Source organism: Canis lupus, chromosome 11 (genome assembly GCF_011100685.1).
Source record: "Canis lupus familiaris isolate Mischka breed German Shepherd chromosome 11, alternate assembly UU_Cfam_GSD_1.0, whole genome shotgun sequence".
Classification (NCBI taxonomy): domain Eukaryota; kingdom Metazoa; phylum Chordata; class Mammalia; order Carnivora; family Canidae; genus Canis; species Canis lupus.
Window position 1 is genome coordinate 13100709 of NC_049232.1, and position 12114 is coordinate 13112822.

The 12114-nt window shown below is 38.4% G+C and overlaps 1 protein-coding gene across 7 annotated transcripts in view; it reads right to left on the reverse strand.

Moving 5' to 3' along the window:
- CEP120 (centrosomal protein 120) overlaps positions 1-12114 on the reverse strand; it is a 121476-nt gene that overhangs the window by 19897 nt on the left and 89465 nt on the right. For all 7 annotated transcript variants that reach the window (XM_038551974.1, XM_038551976.1, XM_038551975.1 and 4 more), the window contains 3 exons: positions 9139-9231; positions 7654-7815; positions 4300-4422 (listed from right to left, as the gene is read on the reverse strand). In XM_038551974.1, the coding sequence (XP_038407902.1) occupies positions 4300-4422; positions 7654-7815; positions 9139-9231 (378 nt within the window). The remainder of the gene's footprint in view (positions 1-4299; positions 4423-7653; positions 7816-9138; positions 9232-12114) is intronic.

Sequence of the window (12114 nt, forward strand, 5' to 3'; positions counted from 1 at the left end):
GCTTGCTGATACCCCCATTGGCCTGCTTCTGTGCCCATTGCTCTTGTTCTCTACTAGACAGATGGCACTGGCTTTGTCCCTGATGTCCTACTCCCCAGTTCCAATCTGTTGCAAGTAACTCCAGAGTGCCCCCTGGAAGAATGTGACAGTTTTATTCTTTTACATTCATGCCATTTCCTTAACCCATGTTCTTCTTCTCTTCTTGGGTCTCCTCAGCCTCAACTCTTTCCTCTCTGCACATCCCACCTTACTCTCTGCCAGAAAAAAATCGACTGTGGCTACTACTCACCTGTAGTCTTGAGCCTCTACTCCTCAGCCTATGTTTCAAGGTGTTCCAGAATTTCACTTCTGTCCTGTTTCCTGGGTATTCTTCAAGAGAAAACCGTCTCCTCTAGCCCCCAGGCTGGTGTCCTGTAGACCACCTTCCCTGCCCCATCGACTTCCTGAGCCAGATACTTCTTTTTCTACTCTGCTTACTTAAAATGTTAAGTTTCAGGCTCAGCTATCCCCCCAGGAAGCTGTCTTTTAAAACTACTGTTTTCTAAATTGCCAAGAGTTCCTGTTACATGCCCTGGTGTTTGATTACATACAATCACTTATGGCTCTTTGCGTCTTCTCCCCAATTTTATTGCATACTTTCTGAAAATGAAGAGAATATGCTTTTTCTCTTTCTCTTTTCTCCCCTCACCCTTCCCTTTGCCTTAAGACTGGGATGGATGGGATGCCAAATACTCTTAAAGCAGAAAATTTCAGGGCTTATCTTCAACTTCAGTCTGCCCTACTAAATCATGTTTTCTATATTTCATTAATTTAAGAGTTATTTTTAAGCCATCTAAGAGTCATTCCTACCAAAAAGCAAATCATAAACTATTACTGACTTCTTTTTTTTTGACTTCTTATATAACAAAAGGAATCAGGAATATTTGGTAAAACTGTATCTTTATTTTTATACCATTTCTGTGAAAATGGAAGTATTTCTTCTACACTGAAGACAGTAATCAGAAAAGAAAAAGTTCTCACTCAGCCAGAAATTACAGATGGAATCAGATACTTTTTCACCATGTCTTTCTTTTTGTGCTTTTAGGTTTTGTTATAACCTAGAAATAAGAAATAAGATTCTGCCCTCTTCTGGCTCCAAAAAAATTTACCAAGAATTTTCACAAAAGCTGAGAAGCCTTGTTTTACTGAACACTTAAACATGCTGGATGAATCTGTTAGGTCTGGTGCAGGGGCAGCTGCATTAGTCATTTTTCTCCCCCTTGCTCTTAACAAATTCATGGCATTGTTTAAACTTCTAATATGTTGAGTGATTTTTACCTTCTTGGTAGAAGTATAGTTGGAAAAAGTGGGTTTTGAAAATGACTTAAAATGTATTTCTAAGGTTGAAAGTATCAAGTTTATATTCAGAAAAAATAATGCTTCTGTTCTGAGATTAGTAGTCTCTGAGAGTAAAACAATAAAATGAAAATACTCTGACACCTGTGCTAAGAGGGCTGGTGAGAATGGCTGAGACACTGTGCGCTTCAGCGATCTTTGGGAGGTACCACAGAATTCAGAATTGTAAACCCGGAAATAGTTGAACACTTGTTTTTATCAAAAGAGAGGCTGAAAATCTCCAGCTGGATTCAAGTTCACTGGTAGACAAATGAACAGGCCAAAAACTCAAATGGAGAAATGGAAAGACTGTCCAGATATGTAAGAAACAGAATCAACCAGGCTTGGCAGTCAAGTCCATGTGGGGGTAAGAAGAGGAACCAAAGATAGCTCGGCCCTGGACAGGCCACAGAAACATTTAATGAGTTCAGAAATAGCAGAATAATACCCACTTCAACTCTTTTTTTTTTTTTTAACCACAGTCTAATTCTTGTGTCCGACTTTTCTATGTAGTCACCCTTTTTGCCTCTTAAATAGTGTCTCTTTTTCCCAAGAAAAACTCTTTCATGGTCCACTCATCCCCTCCTCTCTTAAAGCTAAATTTCTTCCTGTTGTAATTTTTTTTTTTTTTAACAGTGTGAGGCCTCTGGGTTAGTGTGTTGTTTTTTCAATGCCAAACTTTTTAATTATGGCTTCTTCAAAGTTAATGATTTCTTACCTGACAAGCCCATGGCCCTTCTTCCACCATTCTTGACTTGCCCTTGATGAGATAGGACCTCTACACTCTTTTTTTCAAAAATCCTCCTCTTCTGGCACTGCACTAGACTAAATCTTTTTAGCCTCCTTCTCTGACTCTTCTCTTCTGTCCCTGAGGCCATACGTCTCCCTAGATGTTCAGGGGTTCTTCCTAAATATACCTCAGCCCCCATTGTATCTGCATCTAAAGTGGCTTCTTTATGCCCCTGACTCCCCAACCTGGAGGTCTAGCCCTTTTCTCTCTTCCCTACTGTCCTTCTCATTTTTAACCACTCAGTTAACTGCTCCACTTTCATTTTTCTGTTAGCATCTCAAATGTAGTATGTCTAGAATCATAATTCTCTACAAGAGGCACGTCCTCAAAAAGTTCTTCTTGAAAATTCTTCACTTTATTGACATCCATTAAGCCAATCTGATAAACTTGAGTAATCTCTGACTTTTCTTACCAGATGAAATACAAATTCTCTAACTTACCATCTAAGGTCTTCCCCCTCTCCCACCCATAGGGCCAAAAATTCCACTTACAGCATTCTCTTATCAGTCTCATTTTTATTTTGAAACTACAACCATAATGACCCAATAGTCAAGCTATTACTCAGATATGCAATAGACTCTCTAACCTTTCTACTTGGCTTAAATACCTCTTCTTAGAATCTCCTTCCCCATATATTCACCCATTCAAAGGTCATGTGTCCTTTAAGTTGCATATCCAGTCTCATTTCCTAGTTACACTTCACATGTTGATTTCAGAAGTAGCTTTGTTTCCCCTTTGCATTCGTGGCTCTTTGTAAGAGAAAGTTAGATGGTATCAGCCATCATCTACCTTTAACCTTAACTATCTAGGTAAGTTCCCTGCCTCTTTGTATGACCGGTCATTTACCTGACTCTATCCTAAATGTTTTCTAATCATTCAGAATAGCATTTAGCACAATGTCAAAGATTGTAGATCTTTGCTGGGTAATGAAAAATCAGTTCGGTCCATGGGCATCCTGCCAAGAAACCAGAAATCACTACAGCTCTTTAAAACAGATTAATTCAATACAGGGGATTGGTGATACAGGTCATGGAAAAGCAGAAATGCCAGAGGGTATAGAGTAAGGCCCCTCAATGATTAGCAGCATCAGCCTGGGCCAGGCATTACAGAACGAAGTACCAGGAGTAGCAGTTCTTACTATCTAGAACCTAGAAACAAGGCTTGTCTAGGGAGCTAGAGTACAGTGGAGAGTGCGCAAGGCAAGCTAAAGAGAAGGGCTGTCAGGCAGGAGAGGGAACCATAAAAAAAAGTATGCCCACTACTGGAGAAAATTACAAAAGCACAGAGATAAAGACACAGACAGCAAAAAGTGACCCTAGCATCTTCCCAACTTCCATCTCCCAATTTTCTGAAAGTGCCCCCTAGTGGCCTTTAACTTAGAGAGCTTATTTTCTTATTTACAACCTGTGTCATTTTCTTATATAGGCTGAATCTTCTCAGTAACCCCTAAAGAACATCAAACGATAAAATGCAAGATTGTATACTGTCAGATTAGGTTGTCTGTTGGACTTTACACATTTTTTAATGCCTAGAACCAGAACATACTCCCTGTTACTGGAGAATCCCCATATAAATAGAAGCAAGACCTGGCTTACAACCACAGGAAACAAAAAAGGATGGATATCACATCTTCCAGGCTAAGAGGAGAGTGCGGATTTGTAATGATGCTGAGTCTACAGGGTAGTGATAGAGCATTCACAACAGCAAGACCAGCACCAGAATCAGGGGATACAGAAATCTAGGGACACAGCAGTGACAGCAGCAGGAACAGATGCTTTTGTGGAAGGACAGGAGATGCCCTACTTCCCCCCAGTTCTTGCTCCTATCTTAAAACTTGTTCTTTACCCTTCCTCAAAGTTTCACAGATTCCTTTATTCTTATAGTTAGTCACTTCTGTGATAATGCAAACAACTACCCATTACAGTATAAGCAAGCTATAGCTGATAAAACTGATAAAAGAAATTCAAGTACTGACAAATGTCATGTGTCTAGAATTCTGTTCTTAATTGACATCAGAATACTACAGTGAAACATTGTTTTATAGTCAAATAATACTTACTGATTTTTTTTTTTAATACTTACTGATTTTATAAATTATTAGAATTGGTTAAATTGCCATAATCTGACATGAGTACCTTTTCTAAGGTGAGAAGATTGATTTCAGACTGTAGGCGGATTTCTGGTTTGTTGCTTTGCTGATCCTTGAACTGATGAAACTCTTTTTCCAAAATCTTATACTTATTTTCAGCATCATTAAGCTGTATATTAAGAAAAAAAAAAAAGTATTATAGGCTTTAAATAACACCAGTATGCTAAGTTCAATAGTACAGAATTCAAGTGTATTTTTTTAATTTTAAAGCATGTTTATAGTAGAAAATTTAGAAAATTCCCGAAATATGAGAAAAATTAAGATACAAAAACCTAAGAGTATGAAATTTGTTATAAAACCAGTATCACAAGAACATTTTTGTTAAACTTTAAATGGCAAATGAAATTCACTTTATAAAAATACTGATACCACATACTTGAAATGTCACATGTAAGAAAATACTGTGCATTTTACATACACCAGCTAATTATGGATGAAAACAAACTTTTAGTGCAGTATTTTTCTTATTATTTGAAGCTCTAAGAACTTCGTTATTCAAATACTATTACAACTTAAAATCATTTCAAGAGTATTTGGCTCAATACTTTCATTTTTGTGGCTAAGAAATTTGAGGGTTATAGAAGCTCAATGACTGTGGCAGTGCCTAAAAGCTAGCATGAGTAGCATCCAGACATTTTCAACCCTAGAACAATGCTCTGATGAAAGCAGGCACTTTATTAAATTTAGAAAGAGACCACCTTGACTCAAGTCTATATATAACTCCCCTTAGAACAGTTTCAGAACTACCAAAAAAAACCCCTCCGAAAAAAAATAGGATATAAAGGTGTTCTTTTCAAATCTGGATTTTTTTTAATCAAATGCATACAAGCACTGTTAAAGAAGCCTTCCAAAAACATGTAACACTATGACTACTAATCTTTAGATAAACCCATTTATCTTAACGCTACGACATGACTTACCTGTATTTGAAATATTGAGAAAATGTAAGACAGAAATGGAACTTAAAATTATCAATAATAAATTCTTATTTCATGCCAGTAAATACAAATAACTCTAATTAGGATTTATGTTGCATCTTTAGGTAATGATATATTCCATTACCTGAAAATTCTTCAGATATCTGAAGGTTACCTCTTGGAATATCCAAATTTCTATTTTTAAATTTGAATAAGAACCGTCCTCAAGCATCTCTGTCACATTTGTTTTAGCTTTTGTTTAAAAGACTTCATATTTGGTATTTTTTCCACCATGCAGAGATAATTACTGTGGCTCCAATCAGGTTTTACAGAAAGTAAGCTCTGAGGCATAATAGGCTCTTTTTCTTTTGCTAAATGGTCCATAAACAACATTGATGGAGTTGTGGGACCTGCTTTTTATATAATGGAATACAGATACTTGATCATCTTTCACTGACGGTGTCTTTTTGTCATTTGTTCCTGTCTGGTTAGAACTGTGTTAAGTATACGGAATCTGGTTCTGAGTACGGGCCTAGAATGTTGTATATAAAAATATGAAATGTTCCCAGTAAAGCGCTAACGGATTTTAGCATCCCAGAAATATGTGCTGCCCCCCAGCTCCTTCTACTCCCCAGCTGGGTTTCTCCCAAGGTCTTAGACTATGTTTTAGGAGTGCCTGGGGTAATTTTTGCTAAATTGCCAGCTCTTGCCACAAAGGTTCTTCCCACAAAGATGTAAGCTAATTATATCAGTCTGGGACAAGGTAGAAATAGGCTTTTTAAAAAAATCTCCTGGTGATTCTAATACATGTTAGAAGCCTCTGTTCTAGGAGGCTCGATCGTCCTAAGAAATGGAAGAAAGGAAGCACTACTGGTGAATTCTATCACGACTGCCCCCTTGTACAACTAAGTAATGTGACTTTATCTGGCCCTGAACAGTTATGGAAACTATTCTTCATGCCAGAATTTACTGAAGAGTTTGGAGGCATTGACCATACATATCTATCCTATGCTGAAATTTTTCAAGAAGGATAAACAATTTTTAACAGCTTGATCCTTTTTTCTCCAGCAAGAATTTATTAAGCACTATTATGTATGTTCTGAAGGGTGGCTGAGCTCCAGGCATACACATACAAACCAAAGGAGTTTTATGGAACTAACAATCTAATGCTGATCAGATTATCACGCTAATGAAAATAAAAACTAACTGCTAATACATCTAATAAAAACTCGATGGAGACTTAGAGAACAGGAGTCAGGGAAGATTGCTCTGGCTAAGTGATGCTTCAGCCTGAAACTCAGGGATGAGTATAGTTCACAAGGCTCAGAAAAAGCAGTACACACCAAGATCCTATGTAGGCCTGAGGACTCAAAGGAAACCCAGTGAGGTCAGAGAGCCTCCAGCAGAGGGGAAAGATGGGAGACCCAGCCAAAGAAGTCAGCTGGGTCCCAACTACGCAAAGGCTAATAGGGCAAGATCCTAACTCTGATTTTTATCCTCAGAGCAATAAGATGATACTGGAGGCTGTTAATGGAGGGTGTGAGGATTCCCCGAGTGTCAACATCACCCTGGCTGTAACAAGAACAGATAAGAGGGTCCATTACTGAAATGACACTTAGAGGAGAGTCAGGTATGGACAGGAGTGTCAGGGTGAGTTTTCAATGCCTATGAGAGATCCAAGTAGAGGTCAAAATGCAATTGATTAGCTGGATGGTTCTACCATGTCAAGGATATAAATGTAAAAGTCCCAGAGGTACACTGTGTCTCTGAAGCTATGGGTGCAAATAAGATTGTTTTGTATAAACTAAGTCCTGAGCTTGGAAAAAGCCCAACACTGAATGGCTAGAAAAAAGGAAAAGCAGCCTGCAAAGGAGCGTGAGGGGTGGCCAGAAAAGTAGAGGCACACCAGGAGAAGAGTGGCACGGAGGGTAAGAGAAGACAATATATAAACATGAAGACAACAGTGTAGAAGCTGTCAGTGAGAAGTAAAAGGGATCTGCCACTGGTGGCTTCCCTGACACCTGGCTGGAAGGACGAGGCTGGGGAGTGGAGTGGCTGGGGCGGACAGGTGAGTGTAAGGGAAGGAGGGATGGGAGCACAGGCCATTCTCTCACCAACCCTGGTTCTTAACTAAATTTGGTTCAGTGACATATAATACTTTGGCCACAACGAAATTTATCAGAAAAAAATCTGGCGATCTACCTGAAATTTAGTTCCTTTCCATGTGAGTAATTATAAGGGAAGAGACCTGGTCCAAGTGTAGTTTTTGGCTTTGATTTAGGAAAACAGGATCTGACTTAAAAGTATATCTGAATCTCAGTTGCAATCAATATGATCATAAGTTGGAATTACTGTGAATTTTGGGACCCTGTCAGTGAATACAGATAAGCAAGCCCCTAGGACTAACTGCTCGGAGAGGCCACCTGCTGCTGTAGACGGTGTTTGTCCTCTTCCAGCTGTCTCATCTTTAACCTTTCTAGTTCAACCTGATGAACACAGTCTTCTTTGGCCCTCCGGATGGAGTCCTGAAGTTCTTGCAGGTTCCGTTCACGTTCCGATTTCAGTTCCTTTCTTTCTCTTTGAACCTGAGAACAAGTGTGTCTGTTAGAGGTCAGCTCACTCTTGGCTGCATTACACTGGTCAAGAGTCTGTTATCCTTATATACAGTCAAAAGTTTAGAATATTTACAAATTTATTTTCACATCCTTTTCCATTATTAAAAGGAGTGGTTAAGTATATACTGAAATCATACATTTTTAATCCATCATTTAATTTTAAAATACAATGTATATCCAAAATTCCATATATGACTTGCATAAACTCAAATGAAAAGGCCCTAATCACTTAATATTCCTATTTGAATAAAACCTTAGCATTGCGTTACCTAAGCAAATATGCCCGTTTCATTCCTTCTTTAGAAATTTCTTAGATTCTAGGGGTGCCTGGGTGGCTCAGTTGGTTAAGCATCCAACTCTTGGTTTCAGCTCAGGTCCTGATCTTCAGGGTGGTGAGATCAAGCCCTGTGCTAGGCTCCCTGCTCAGCAGGAAGTTTGCTTAAGGTTCTCTCTCCTTCTCCCTCTGCCCTGATCTTTACAAAACACTGGGGCACCTAGGTAGCTCAGTTGGTTAAGCAGCCAACTCTTGACCTCAGGTCTTGAGTGCAGGATTATAAATTCAAACTCTGCTAAAAACAAACAAAAAACAAAATTTCTTACATTCTGCCTAATAACATAGAAGGTGATTGAGCCTTAGTGTTGGAAACCATATATTTAAGGTCAAACATCTAAATCAATTTATAAATTCCAGAAAATGTGTGAAGATTAGGTTAGAGAGATATGCTGAGAAAAATTCTGAGAAATACAGGTGGTTAGGGAAGGGGCATATTAACTTAATGTGGAAGGAATTCTATTTACTTTGAAATGACTTTTGTAATAATTTAAATAGCCATTTAGAGTCAAATTTAATAAGACCTAACAAAATTGCTGACTAGACACAGCACTAACAAGTTTTCATTCATCCTTTGGATCTAACCTTTAATGGGCAACAAAGAGGGATAATCCCTTTTTACTGAGAACGTCAGAATTTTAGGCCACTAAGCATGTGCTACACATTTTCTCTATTCTCTAGGTAGTGAACCTGTCCTTCCTTCCCCATAATGCGAACGTTAACCAAAAATCTCTACCACTGCAGACGTCAGCCAAAGTTGGCTGAATAACATTTCAAGTAACAGACACTTCACTGTCTATTCCTCACATTCTGACCTATTATTGAACAGCAGTTTTCTCCATCATGCCTACAAGACAATTTCCATGAAATGGATTTTACATGAGCATAAAGGAAAAATAATAGTATGTGCCTAGTACATGGATTCTGGGAAATGAAGACATACGACAGAGGAATACAGTTACCTCTGATTCTGCAAGGACAAGCTGCTGCTCTCGCTTCTCTAAGTCAATTAGGGTTTTTTGAAGTTTTCCTTCTAGAACAGTATATTCAGCCACCTAAAATAGAATAAAAGAAAAATTACCTTTCCCCCAAATTCAAAACATGAACAAATTCAACAATGCATACATTATAACTTACTGAAACAAAAAGATGTAGGAATAGTAAAATCATGAATTATATCCACCAATTCAAGGCAGAAATTCTTTCTAGTGCTCAAAGGAAGGAAGCCCATCTAGCCTCTACCTGGATGCCTCTCCATTTCCTGAGGAAGTTCTTTCTCTCATGGGGCAATCAGACCACTAGTAAAATCCTATGTTCAGTCAACACTTAGAGCTCCTTAAAATCTGCCTTGGTCAATACTCCAGTATTCCTCTGACGCCCGCCCCCCCCCCCCCCCCCCCCACCCCTTTATCACTTACACTCCTTTCCTAGAACACTGGTCAGTTTCAACTCAGTCCTCCTTCTGGTTCAGATCTGATCCTTTCCTACAATTCCAATAACTGAGCTCATGATTACTTCTGAAGCCAGACTCCCTGCTTGGGACCCAAGCCTAGCACCCCAATTGCTATGGTCTGAAATCCTGCTCTGCCCTTTGACCCTGTGAGTCCCAATCAGAGTAAGAGGTCTGTTAGGTCAACCTACACAGGATGTAGGACTTTGACAGTTTTTTATCTTTCATTTCTGATCATTTTTACTAGAACTTTCTGAACCACTTTTTCTGGTCTCACCAACTACTCTCCAGATCCCAGTCCTCATCCTAATCTTCTCTTTCCCACAGTCATTAAGACATTGGTTTGATGCTCCTGAATCATATTTGTATCCCTTAAACAGAAGGAAAATAAAAATCTATCTTCACATATTTGAATCTGGTGATAGCCATCACGTATCCTCTTAGTGTTTTTTCTTCTCCAAGATAAATACAAGTTTTAGCTATTACTCACATATTAGGATTTCTACATCATCTAATATCTTAGATTTAATCTAGAGTCTAGATTCTAGACTAAAGTCTTTTTAAAAATGTGGTACCCAGATGTGATCTCACTACTTCAGAAGCCAAAGAATGTCCCCTGGCCAGAGATAAGAACAGCAAGTCTGTTAACTTAGTCTGCATATGCTATTTCAGGATCCTAATCATGTCATTTGCTGTGTCAAAGAAAATCCCCCAAGTCTTTTGTTTTTAAACCTGGGATAACTATATCCACATACCTATTGTCCAAAAGACTGATGTGTTTACCAAATATGACATTTCTCATTGTTAACTTTATTTCAATGATTTAGTCCTAGCCTACCAACCCATCATGATCACTTATATATTAATTCTTTTAACTCTACCACCTACCTTTGGTTTATCTAAAATAAAATTAAAAAAAAAAAAAAAAAAAAAAAGCTAAGCGTGCTTTACCTCCTTAAAAAGTCCTACAGAGATAGGGAAACAGGATGATGAGTCAGAATTCCAATGTTCTGCTTCTGGGAATGCAAAGGCATGCAGAGCCCTGTCTCAGGAGGTCTCCTTTCCTGCTATATGACCTCCACAGATGACATGAACCACCTACCATCACGTACACTCAGAACTCCCAAATCCAGATTGCAAAGTCAAAATCCCCTCCAGAGATTGAGACCTCTAAGTCTGAGTATCTGCTGCATATGCCAATATTCCCCATGTATCTCAAACTAAAAACTGTATTAAAAACTAGAAATCATTTAAATAGCAAAGATCTATTCAAAACCTAGCAGGTGTGGGTAAAACAAAGTCCTGTGAAACCTGTACTCTGAGGGAAGAAAACTATGAACAAAGTAGGTGTTTAATGCAATCCCCCCCCCCTTTTTTTTTTAAGATTTTATTTATTAATTCATGAGAGACACAGAGAGAGGTAGAGGCACAGGCAGAGGGAGAAGCAGGCTCCATGCAGGGAGCCCGACGTGGGACTCAATCTCCGCTCTCCAGGATCACACCCTGGGCTGAAGGTGGCACTAAACCACTGAGCCACCCAGGCTGCCCTAATGCAATCCTAAGTAAATGATAAGACAAAAATAAGCAGAATGAGTGTATAGTTATGCCTTCTTCCTCTGCCCCCAGGCACTATTTTGGATATAATAATGATGAGAGAAGACCTCACTCAGACAATTCTCAACAGAAACCAGGAAATACCTCTAACAAAAGAACATTCTATTGATCCTGAGGGAGGCCATGGCTTAGCATGTCTAAGGAACTACAAGGAGGCCAGGTTGGTGAGAACAGACTGTAGCAGAAGGCTGACAGAAATGAGGTCATAGAAGCAGCTGGGAGACAGATCACATAAGCCCTGTATGACTTGTAGGACTTCTCCACAGTGAATCAATTTTATAGTAACTTATCAAGTTTTAGAAAATGGATCTCATCCTAGTTGACCATATTCTTGCAAGACAGGGCACACATTATACTGGATGAGTTCTTACTCTCAAATGTATTTAGGTTGAAATAAAATGGCAACATCCAATCAACTTTTTGGACATGACTAATTCAAATAAACAGCCACTTACTAGACAGATATCATATTGCATTTTCTGAGCAGAGTTCTTATTAACTAGTCAGGAGCTTGTCATTTCAAGCTGAAATGGTAATAGAAATTGTATATATTGAAAGCCAAATGAAAAGATAATACCAAAATGACAACCAACAAAAAATTACCTTGACTTTTTTTTTTTTCCAACCCATTACACAAAAACTGATTTCTATTTCTCTCTCTCTCTGGCAATAGAAAGTTCAATTAGGGCACAAGTTGGATTTGTCAAAATTATTAACTAAAAAAAAATTTTTCAAGATTTGACTTTTGCATGCCTCAACACTGAAAAACTCTTTGACAACATTAAGAAAACAGTTCAACAATAAACTTATCTTGCCTTAAAAGCTAAATAAAAAATACAAAAACTTTAAATATTTCACAGCTCACTCAGATTCA